At 34.6% G+C, this 12,298-nt stretch overlaps 1 protein-coding gene across 2 annotated transcripts in view; it reads left to right on the forward strand.

Annotated features, from left to right (window-relative positions):
* The window catches only part of C5H12orf56 (chromosome 5 C12orf56 homolog), a 131,538-nt gene that overhangs the window by 101,356 nt on the left and 17,884 nt on the right, over positions 1-12,298 (forward strand). The window contains exons 9-12 of one of the 2 annotated variants that reach the window (XR_007954309.1): positions 3,452-3,575; positions 8,454-8,528; positions 9,865-9,939; positions 11,666-11,975. Coding sequence is in view for 1 of the 2 variants with exons in the window: in XM_052001219.1 (XP_051857179.1) it covers positions 3,452-3,575; positions 8,454-8,528; positions 9,865-9,939 (274 nt within the window). In the remaining variant the exon portion in view is untranslated. The remainder of the gene's footprint in view (positions 1-3,451; positions 3,576-8,453; positions 8,529-9,864; positions 9,940-11,665; positions 11,976-12,298) is intronic. The other variant, XM_052001219.1, reaches the window with a different exon arrangement.

The following is a 12,298-nucleotide window of genomic DNA, read 5'->3' on the forward strand; positions in this document are numbered from 1 at the left end:
ATTGTCCATTAATTCATGTGCCAGGATTTTTTAAGATTTAGTTCTATTTGAATAAATGCAAAAATACTATCATCATTTTAAAATTTCACTATTTGCACTTGAATATATTATTTGTTCTTTGAGGCTTTTAACACATATTTCTCAGGATTACCACAGGTACTCTATACAGTAGAGATCTAATATAACACAGATTATATCAAGTAGATGTTAAGATGGCCTATGAAGATGGGAATTCTAAAAACATTCTGCTGTATTTTTATTTTTATGTTTTAGAGATAAGAGTATTCTCAATTAACTACAAGAGTATCAAATCATTATGTATGAGGTAGGAACTCTACAATAATCCCTATTTTAAGGCTCTAAAACTCTAGGAAAATTATAATTAAAATTAAAATTTCATTTATCCATCTGTCAGCCTAAGTTTAGAATTTCTCCCCTTTAAAGAAAGTTTTTTTTTTTTAAGATTTAGTTCTATTTGAATAAATGCAAAAATACTATCATCATTTTAAAATTTCACTATTTGCACTTGAATATATTATTTGTTCTTTGAGGCTTTTAACACATATTTCTCAGGATTACCACAGGTGCAATCTGATGAAACTAAACTAATTTTCAGTGCTTTAGCCCTACATCTGTGATTTATCCAGATGTAAGGATTGGGCTTTCTGTTGGGAAGGGGAAGTAGATATTGAATATCCATTTAAAATTTAGATTCATCTATGTGTAATTCATCATGTTTAATTGTCATTAACAAAAAAGTATTTACAAAATTGAAGTAGAAATATCTTATTTATTACTAAGCAAGAATTATTTTTAAAACTACAAGTATATTTTATTCCAATATGAAAGAAAAATATGTAGTTAATAATTTTTGATTATTTCCTTTAGAACATTAACTTACATATAAACATTCAGTTTTTCTAATGGCCCACTTTCATGTATTGGTCATATCTATATATTGCCCTTTATATATGAGTATGGGTATATGTATATGTGTATTGTCCTTTATATATGAGTGATGTGGGTCTAGTGATAGACAATTGATGTGAGAATTCCTTCTGATTGGAGAGACAGGTTCAATATAAAAGAATTTACAAACCTGAAAAGTCTGAATGGCAAAAAGGATTTTTATTGGCACTGAGGAGCCAGCTTTGCTAGGAAGACTGACTCTTCAGTGGCAAGGTCCTGGCAGAGAAATAACAAAGGTTATCACTGAGAAGAGAATGTCTTCAATGGCGGGCAAGAGTCCTGGCAGGCAGCTATGTGTAGATGAGAAGTCCCTTGGTAAAGATAATCCTGCTTGGGACTCCTGCAAAGATTTGGGGTTCAAAATTGGCTTTTTATTGGCAGTCTGAGGCTTGGTTCCAATTGAAAAGAAAGTCAATGCCCCTAGATCTAGATACTTATCTTGGAGTTTCAAACCACTCATCAGGCCCAGATCTCCAACTGAATAAAATAATTTTGAAGGCTTTTCCCCAAAGCCTGGAATTTCCTGAAGAGGATCGGGCCATCCCCAAAATTTGTGATTTGATTTGACCAAGATCTCCAATTGAATGACCCCCTTAACCTGTCTGGGAAGATATGCTTTCCCAGACTTTTCAGAGTCTGAGACTCCGAATCTCCCTTCTTTTACAGATCAAAGGGGACACAGTTTCAGAGTTCACCCTCACTGCTTCTCCCCAAAAGTCAAGAGGGACAGTTTCAGGGTTCACCCTCATCATAAGTGTATGTTTTGCTTCATTCTTCATTTTAACCAAAGGGCATAGTTTTCTAGCACTCTTCTAATAAAAAATGGTACTAAAATTTAAAATTTTTTCCTATCACAAGTCTAAATAATCAACAAAACAATAAATCAAGTTCTGATTTGTAGTGTTTGCCCATTTCTGATGTGTAAATAAATGCTTATACTGATAATATAACTATTAGTTCTCCTAGCCAGTTTGAACTGATTCCAGAATATCTTTGGTGCTAGTCTTAGCCACACCTCTAAGTCACTAGCTAGCTGTGTTACATTGGGCCAGAGTGAACCTAATTGTGTTGGGGAGGGAGAATGGAAAGACTCCAGGTATCTTGGTTGGTCTTTTGAAAAGTCCAATGGAGAAGGGCACAGGAGTTCCCATCTCTATTCATCCTGCTATTAGTCGCTTGGCAGATTACATGATAGGAATTGTCTGCTCTAGGTAGGAATATAATCCCACCAGTGCTGTCTTGAGAGGAGAGACTCTGGCTTGGCAGGGGGAAGTAGGTGGGTGGGTGGGGAGGAAATGAATGTTTACTACTTCCTATATTGCCAAGTCTCAGTCACTAATACTAATTATAGCTCTGCATTGGGGATGTCACAATTTTCCCAATGCTCTAGTTTCCCCAATTGATCTAGGAGGTGGTTAGACGAATTGGTTTTATTCATTCATTTATTTATTATTATTTATTAGGATATTTTCTAATTTTGGAATACATGGCATCCTAAGAACAAATTTCTACTAATGCCTACAGTGCAAGTCACCTAGATTTTTATCATCATAATAATAGTGACAGATAACATGTAGAAGGCAATTTTTTTAAGGTTTCAAAAGTGCTTTACAAATATCTTATTCTCTTATACAAATGCAAATGATACAAATATCATTTGATCTCACAATTCTTGGAAGTAGGAAGTTATTACCCTTATTTTACAAATAAAGAATTGAGGAAAACAAATTAAGATTTAATTAAATTCAGAAATTAAATCTGGCATCAGACACTTACTAGCTGTGTGATTCTGGGCAAGGCACTTAATTTCAATTTAGCATATTACTCCATAGATTCAACAAAAGTCAGTCTTGCTAATAAGGTCATAGTATATTGAGCTGGTTTAGTTCCCAGATCCCATTTTACAGATGAGGATATTGAAACCAAGAGATGTTGCATAATTTGTCCAATGTCACATACCTAGGGAATAAGAGACCCATAATTTAAACCTAAATTTTCTGGTTCCAAGTTCACATTTCTTTTCTAGTTCTCAAATAATAGAACTCAACTTTTTTTTTTTTTCCTGTGATTAAATAACAATTTATTAGCAGATATCCCGTTTGGTAAATGAAAACCTAGAAGAAACTTCGTATTCTTAAGTCTGGTTAGATTCTTATACACACTAGATTGCGCCATCATGCACAGAATCCTGACCTGGAATAAAAAAGACCTGAGTTCAAATTCATCCTCAGATATTTACTAACTCTCTGACTTTGGGCAAGACACTTAACAACTATTTACCTCAGTTTCATCTGTGAAACAGGATTAATAATAACACCTACTAAGTGGATGTTGTGAGTCTAAAATAAGATAAATTTGTAAAGTGCTTTGTAAACTTTAAATTACTATATAAATGCTAGTTATTTTTTGTAGTCATTATCTTTGAAGGTCTACCTGGATCAGCAAATTTTTATTCATTATTTCCCTTTTATGTATTTTACAGTGGAACATTAATTACTCTTTTGATAATTTTAATTACTAAACCTGAAATTCCCAAACCTTGTCCTGTGTTTGATATCCAGTTTGTCGCTGAATCATCTTTAGTAAAGATGTCTTCTGATGCTGAGGTGAGACAAAAGCATTTTTTGGAGTAGATGAGATATTATTTTGGTACTCTCTTTTCACAGGATCTGAGGCACTGAAAAAAGAAATAATCATATTAAATTCATAATTTTTCAGTCACTGAATTCAGAACGCATGAAATTACTGTCATCAATATATACTATGCATTAAATATGGTTTACAGGAAATGTTATTAGAGCACTAGATTATTAAAGAAAACCTATTTTTAGAAGTTATAGTATTCACTTCAATTTAACAAGCATTTATTGTGTCTTATATATATGTATATACACATATATGGGTGTGTGTGTACACATATATACACACAGGCAAGATCTGTGATGGAAATACAAAGACTAAAGCCCCAAATGGTCCCTGCCTTCAAGGAGCAGGTTTATGTAAACTTAATTCCATAGTTAAAATACAGAGAATAATAAACTTAAGAGTTATAATATTTTAAGAAATATGGCTCTCTATTATCTTTAGGAATATAAAGTCCTCTGTTTAGCTTTTAAAACTCTAACCAGCTTGTCTCCATCCTACTTTTCCATTCTTTTTAAACTTTATTCCTCTCCAGGTATGCTATGACCCACTGACCAACATTGCCTTTGCTGTCTTCCGATAGACAATGCATCCCCCACTCCTGCATCTTTTCCTTGGCTGCTCTTTCTCCTCACCTCCTCCTCCTGGCTCCCCTGCCTCCTCCAAGGTTCAACTCAAATCCCACTCTCTGCAAGAAGTTTTTTTCAGTGTCCCTTAAGTATTTTCCCTTTAACATTTGTTTCCAATTTACTCTGCAAATATAATGTTTTTACATACCTGTTAGAATTTGTCTTTCCCTTTAGAATGTGAGCTTCTTGAGGCTAGGAACTATATTTTTGCCTTTCTTGATATCCCCAGTAATTAATAGTACAGTGCCAGACACATACTAAGCATTCAAGAAATGCTTGTGTTTTATTTTTCCCCCGAGAGTATTTTGTTTTTCCAATTACATGTAAAAAGAATTTTCGACATTCATTTTTGTAAGATTTTGAGTTCCAATTTTTTTTCTCCCTCTCTCCCCACCTTCCCTCCTCAAGACAGCAAGCAATCTAATATAAGCTATACTTGTACAATCATTTTAAACATTTTCACATTAGTCCTATTGTGAAAGAAAAATCAGAACAAAAAGGAAAAACTATGAGAAAGAAAAAAAATCAAACAAACAAAAAAGGTGAAAACAGTATCCTTCGACCCACATTCAGTCTCCATAGTTCTTTCTCTGGATGCAGATGGCATTAAGAAATTCTTGTTGACTTAGACTTCTACCAAGGATTACCTTCCTTACTTTCTACCCCGCTTTAGGATACGAAAACAGGAGTCATGGAGTCATAAGTACAGGTTAATAAATTGCATCACCGATCAGTTTCCCCTTGAGGGCAGAGGCTACAACACTACCTTATGTCCTCAGCTAATAATCAATCAGTAAATCTTAATTAAGCACCTGCTATGTGCTAGCCACTGTGCTAAGTGCTAAAGAGATAAAAAAAAGAGGCAAATGATAGTCCCTCCAATGGGGGAGATGACATGCAAAGAAAAATTTACAAAGCAGACTATATATAGGATAAGTAGGAAATAAGCAGAGAGAAGGCACTAAAATTAAGAAGGGATGGAAAGGCTTCTAATAAAAGAAATAATGAACAGAGAAGTTTTTTTTTTTTTCCTAGTTTCTTCTCCAAGCTTTCTGTTCCCTTAAAGACAGATACATGGCACTGGTTCTTTGCACCTGGAAACCTACAGTAGGATATCTCAGCACATTCCACCTCCTCCCCTACAAGAATGAATAAGGATGGGACACCTAGGACTATGTCCAGCTGTTGAGGAGGATATCTCTTCGGGGTACATCTGCTTCTGATTTTCAGAACTAAGCAGACTGCTCTCAACATCATCAGTGTCTGCTAACATCCTGATTCTTTAGAGCTTCAAATTAAGATAGTGATGATGGAAACCTATTAGAAGCAGCTGCCCTCAGGAGTCAAACAGGTTGCTGCTGAAGCTGCATCCGATATTCTACTTTTTAAAAGGATTATCTCATGGTAGGAGGCATCCCATGCTTTTCTCTCATGCTGGCCTCCATCTGCGGTATTCCCTTCATCATTATACTTGGTGAAAGAAAATGATTACTAGCTCCAAACATGCTTCCTCTTAACTGCTGGTCTTCTCCCTGCCTGGCAGCTCCTCTCAGCACTCACCTTATCGTACAGGGGGATGTTTCTTTTTTGTGTGTTGTTACTATATCCTGCTCCTTATTGTTTTGGTAAAGTAATTGCAATTGTTGAGGCAGCTTGGGACCCCCAAAGCTTTTGCCTATCAGGGCTCCTCTGTCCTAATTGAAAAAAGTACTTTTCATGTCCAAGGTTAGCTTTAGGATCCATCCAGTGCCATTCTACAGGCATGTCTAAGGAATATAAACACTTGTAAAATTATTTCTGACCTAATTCTGTTCTAGGACAATAGCAGCAGCACTGAATGATTTAGAAAGCCCTAATTTTTAAAAAAAAAATTTTAAAAATGACTTTTTATTGACAGAACCCATGCCTGGGTAATTTTTTACATTATCCCTTGTACTCACTTCTGTTTTGATTTTTCCCCTCTCTCCCTCCACCCCCTCCCCCAGATGGCAAGCAGTCCTTTACATGTTAAATATGTCACAGTATTTCCTAGATACAATATATGTGTGCAGAACCGAACAGTTCTCTTGTTGCACAGGGAGAATTGGATTCAGAAAGTATAAATAACCCGGGAAGAAAAACAAAAATGCAAGCAGTTTATATTCATTTCCCAGTATTCTTTCTTTGGGTGTAGCTGCTTCTGTCCATCCTTGATCAATTGAAACTGAATTAGCTCTCTTTGTCAAAGAAATCCACTTCCATCAGAATACATCCTCAATACAGCATCGTTGTTGAGGTATATAATGATCTCCTGGTTCTGCTCATTTCACTTAGCATCAGTTCATGTAAGTCTTGCCAGTCCTCTCTGTATTCATCCTGCTGGTCATTTCTTACAGAACAATAATATTCCATAACGTTCACATACCACAATTTACTCAACCATTCTCCAAATGATGGGCATCCATTCATAGAAAGCCCTAATTTTGAAAATACAAATTAACTAATTAGCAATCAATCAAAAAACATTTATAAATTTCCCTACTGTGTGCGAGGCACTGTGCTAGGAGCTAAGAATACAAAGGTAAAAATTAAACCATTCCTGCTTTCAAGGAGTTTAGATTTTATGGGGGGACACAACATGTTTACATATGTTTATGTTTATGTAAAGTATTTAAATACTCTAGGATTTTAGCTTGACTAGTCATATGAATGCTTTGGGGGAGAATTTTTTCATTCCTTCTTTGAGAGAGAACACAGTTGGTTCCAGATAATCTCTGAGATCAAATCAGATCTTCATGCAATCATGTAGGGCCAAATCAGCTTTCTAAGAATTTCAAGCAAATTGAAATTTGTGCCTGGAAACTCAGATTTCAAACAACTAAGAAAAAAAAAATTAATATCAGTTCAGTGGAGCTAGTTTGAGATTAGTCTTTTAAAAACTAAGATACATTAATGATTCTAAAATGTGACTTTAACAGCAGTTTTTGATATAAGGTGCTGGTGCCATAAAATAGAATCAATATTGACTTTGTAGTTTGAAGTCCTTGAGAAGTGAAAGAGGTCAAAACTAGAGCTCCTCCTTGTATAAGGGCGCTATTAAGATGAAGATAATGGTCTAAACAATTGAGAAGGTTTAGTATGTTTTTAGGATAAATACCTTCATATATTTGAGCACAGTTATTTTATCTTTAATTGGTAGAGTAAAGGAGTCCTAATAAAGACAATTTGTTTCTTATCTATTGAAGTTTTTTTTTTTTCAGCCAAAGATCTTATCCCAAATTACTCAATAATGAGCTAAGTATGTGACATTTAAATTAGCAAAACCCAGTGTCTAGTCTAATTTGATGCTCATTTTTAAAAAAAAGGGAGGGAGGGACTTGAAAAAGATAGAGAAGTGGATAGAAAGCAGGTCTAGAATTAAGGAGGGTCTGGATTGGTGTTCTGCCTCTGACATCTGACTCTGTGAGCCCTGCAGAAGTCCCTTAACTTCTTAGTACACCATTAAGTTTTTGACTGTAAAAGACACAACAGATGGTGATCTCTATTGCAAGAATTTTCTTCATCCATGAAATCACAGGTCAAAATAGCAATAACCACACAACAACAACAACCCACAACCTTACCTCTAAAACCTATTGCCTACATGACCTGAGCAAATCACTTCTGCTTCTCTCTGAGTCTAGGCTTCCTCATCTGAAAAAGGGAGTTGAACTAGATGACCATAGACATTCTTGTTAGAGACATTCTCTTATGAACAGCAGAACTCAGTAGGAAAGAAAAAGGTCTGACCCAGTTTGCATTTCAAAGAAGTTAAACTATCTTTCAAATTTATGCACACACACGTACACACATGCACATATATACACAAACATAAAACATGCACGTGCGTATATATATATGCACACATGCCGTACAAAGCACAGATAGGCACAATGCAATATTTCTGCATATATGCATGTACATATACTTATGCATCAATGCAACATATATGTATACACATGTGCACACATATTAGTATGTATTTGTGTGTAAATAGAGAAAAAGGGAGAGAGACAGGCAGAGAGGGAGAGAGAGAGAGGGAAAGGGAGGTGGAGGGGAAGAAGAAAGGAGGGAGGGAGAAGAAGAGAGAAAACTCACCAGCTAAGGGATTATTTTCACTTTCTGAATTTGCATCATGCCTTTACTTAAAATTGTTGGTAATGATATTGTATTGATTATTTTTCTTTGTTCCAGTTACAGAGGCTTATGTTGGAATACACAAATACAGCAACTGCACTCTTATATGAAATATTGCTTGTTTCTCTACAGGTAAATTTTGTTTGCTTTTCTAAATTTTGTACTCATGGTTGCAAAGTTGTGTTTTCAACAAAGTCATGAAGCATTTACAAGAAACAAGTAGGACACAAGTGATTGATTTGTGGAGGAGAAATCTCCAGTGGTGGTGGGCTCACTTGTTCATTGTGCTTTTCTTTTTTTCATTTTTAATTTAACAATTATCAAAAAAAATTCCAACATACAAAGTAAATCAAAAAGAAAACTTTCTGCTTTCTGCCATTCTGTTATATAAAATCTGTGTATATGTGTGTATTCTAAACAGATTGTGTTTTAAATTTATCAAGGCAGTAATGAAATTACTCTTTTTTGCCTCCTGAACTTTGTTGTTTTCTTCTCCATATTTTTAATATTTTATTGCTATTTAAAAATTTTTTCATGTATCTATCATTTCCCATTCAGTGCTCCTCCCCCCGTTAAAAATTAAAACCTCTCCCTTGTAACTCATCAAACACATAATCAAACAAAAGAAATCAATACATTGAAATGTCTGAAAATGATACCTCTGGTCCATCACCTTTTTGTCACATGATGGGGAGGTGAGCTTCACCATCTGTTTGCTGAAATCACGATTGGTTACTGAGTTGTTCAGAATTAGTTATGATGTTTTTTAGCCATTTTCCTTTACATTATTTCCATTCAGAAAGCTCTCTATTACAGTACACTGCCTCCTTTAAAAAAAAACAAACAACTATTAATAAAATTGAGAACTGATTTTTTAAAAAGTAGACAATGTAGAATAGTACAGAGCATAGTAGACTTGGAACAATAAAGACCTGTGTTCAAGTTGCCTATCTAGCAATAGTTATGTAACCCTGAGGTCAAAGGCACAGGGAAAGGACTTCTATATACATACAAAAATATGGATAGCAGCATATTTTGTTGTTGCAAAGAGTTGGAAACAAAGTGAGTGCCCATTAATTGAGAAAAGCCAAATGAATTTTGCTCTGACAATACAATGAAGTATTATTTTGCTATAATAAATTATTACTATAAAAAATTCAGAGAAACTCAGAAAGACTTGAATGGATTGATGCAGAGTAAAATTATGAGAAAAATCTACACAATGAAACTCTTTTTATCCTGGGTAACTTCTAAATGGCAGTAGTTGTTCTATCTGATTGGTGAAGGGATTTTTTCCAAACCAGGAATACTGCATATTGATGAAGTCATAGATCCCTGCTGTATTTGGATTGTTTAAAAAAAATGGTAATTATGAAAATTGAATACCATATTTAACTAATTCAAGAAGTAGCTGACTGAATATCACTTAAATTCCATCAATATAAATTTTTTCCCTTGAATTTTCCAGGGAAATCTAGGATTGGAACCTAAGAAGTTTGCTATCAATTGGATAATGTCCATTCTGCAAAGTTTCCCACCCACAGTAAGTATGAGGTGGTTTAAATGATAACAAAAATCCCTAATTTGACATACCTAGTTAAATAGCTGCTTTTATGGTTTATGAACAAAATATCAATGTCCTGTCTAAAGAGGCTATAGTAGTAATTTATTAAACAAAAGCAAATATAAACTGGACAACTAGATTATCCATTAAAAAAAAGTTTTGGAGGCAATTTAAGTGATTTATCCAGTCATATAGCTAATAAGTGTTGAGTATCTCGGGCCCCCATGCTCAATCCACTGGGATACTTTATTCATTAAAATTAAATACATTTTAAATTTGATTTGAAGACTTTCTCCTAAATGCCAAATGGTTGCTGCTTGTTGTAAGAATTCTTGTTTCAAGTACATTTCTCTAGAGTTCTGGCCCATTATATATATAAAATATTCCAACAGTCTGCGACACATTTTCTCAAAGGTACATATAGAATCCCAGGGGAAAGTGAGATCAAGTTTAGAGCACATCAGCATGATAATTATGGAAGTATGTATAGAAGAATTGCATATATTTAACATATATTAGATTACTTGCCATCTAGAGGAGGTAGTTGGGAAAGGGGGCGGGAATTTGGAACACAAGGTTTTACAAGGGTGAATGTTGGAAATTATTTATGTATATGTTTTGAAAATAAAAAAGCTTTAATAAAAATATATATTGAAAAAAAGAATTAGCTAGGGAAAAAAAGTTTAAAGCACATACCCTCTTCCCTCTTGACAGAAAAATGAAGGATTCAGGGTACAGATTGAGAAACATTTTTGGGACATAGCCAACATGGGAATTTGTTTTGCTTAACTATGAATATTTGGTACAAAATGGTGGTGGTGGTTATTCTTTTCCTTTGATGATGGTGGGGAGGTAAAAAAGAGAGAAAGTAGATTTTTGTTCATTGAAAACAATTTTTAAAAATCAGTGTAGATGTGACAAATGTGTAACTCACAACTCTGACAAGTTCTTTGTTGGAGATCTCAAGATATTTCCCATAGATATAGTATAGCATTCTCTATTGGGTTATTTATAGGGTCCTGCATCTGCCTTTTCTTGGCATGTTTTATTTGTCTGGATGTAAACACTGCTACCTATCACTGATATTCATGACTAAGAAGCTAATGAAAAATCCAAATCTTCTGACCCTCCAAAGTTTACAAGGTCATGCAGTGGTCAAAGTGAAGGGAAGGGGAAAGACAAAGGCTTTCTCTCCTTCTCTTGCCCAAATAATTCTCTCTTAAGGATTTGATTGGACTGCTTCCTCCCATATGCTGACCAAATACTTGAATTCTGGGTTTTGAACTGGTTTTCTATTTTTAAGAGCATGACTCATTTATTGATTTGATTTAAGTTTTCCTTATTTATATATAGAAAAACAACATTTTTTATTATACATGCACATTCATTTTAAAAAATGTATTTCTTTATGAAACATATTGGGAGAGAAAAATCAGAACAAAAGGGAAAAGTCAGGAGAGAAAAAAAATAGAAGAAAAAGAAAAAAAAGTAAACATAGCTTGTGTTTGATGGGGGAACCCTGAAACTGTCTCTCTCTCTCTCTGACTTTTGGGGGGAAGCTTGAGAACTTTTTCTCACAAACAAATGAGTGCTTGACAGGGACTTTTTATTTCAATTAAATCAAAAGATAAGGATTTATAAAGAGCTTCTTACAAGCTAAACACTGAGTATATAAACACTAAAATGAATTATCCTTTATCTCAAGGAACTTACATTCTGTCAGGGGAGACAAGGTGTGCATAAATACTGAAATCATTTATAAGACACATTCAAAGTAGTCACAAGGAAATCATGGATAAAAAAGCACTAGAAGGGGAGGGAGTCATGAAAGGCTTTCTGCAGAAGATATTGTCTGAGCTGAAGGAAGACATGGACTCCAAGATGGAGGAAGGAGAACATTCTAGAAATGGGGGACAGGAAAAGTCACAAGAGAAATAGGAGAAGGACCATTATGTTTGAAGAACATCTTCCTGGCAAGAAGGCCAGGATGAATGGACTATAGAGTTCTTGGAAGGGTGAGTAATATGTAAGAAGCATGACTATAACTGAAGGAATCAAGTTGTGAAGTATTCTGAATGCCAAATAGAGTTTATATTTGATTCTAAAAGTAAAAGGGAACTTGGAACCAAATGTTGAGTGAAATGTCAAAAAGGTAATTGGTGATATGAACTGGAGCTCAAGAGAGCAATGGATATGTTAATCTGGGAATTATCTGCATAGAGATGGTCACTGAATTCATTAGAACAGATAAAATAACCAAATGAGGAGATCTAGAGAAAAGAGAGACCAGAACAAAGTCTTGGTAACTTTTCTTAGCTAGTGGATGTGATGTGGATGA

The sequence above is a fragment of the Antechinus flavipes genome, chromosome 5 (genome assembly GCF_016432865.1).
Source record: "Antechinus flavipes isolate AdamAnt ecotype Samford, QLD, Australia chromosome 5, AdamAnt_v2, whole genome shotgun sequence".
Classification (NCBI taxonomy): Eukaryota; Metazoa; Chordata; class Mammalia; order Dasyuromorphia; family Dasyuridae; genus Antechinus; species Antechinus flavipes.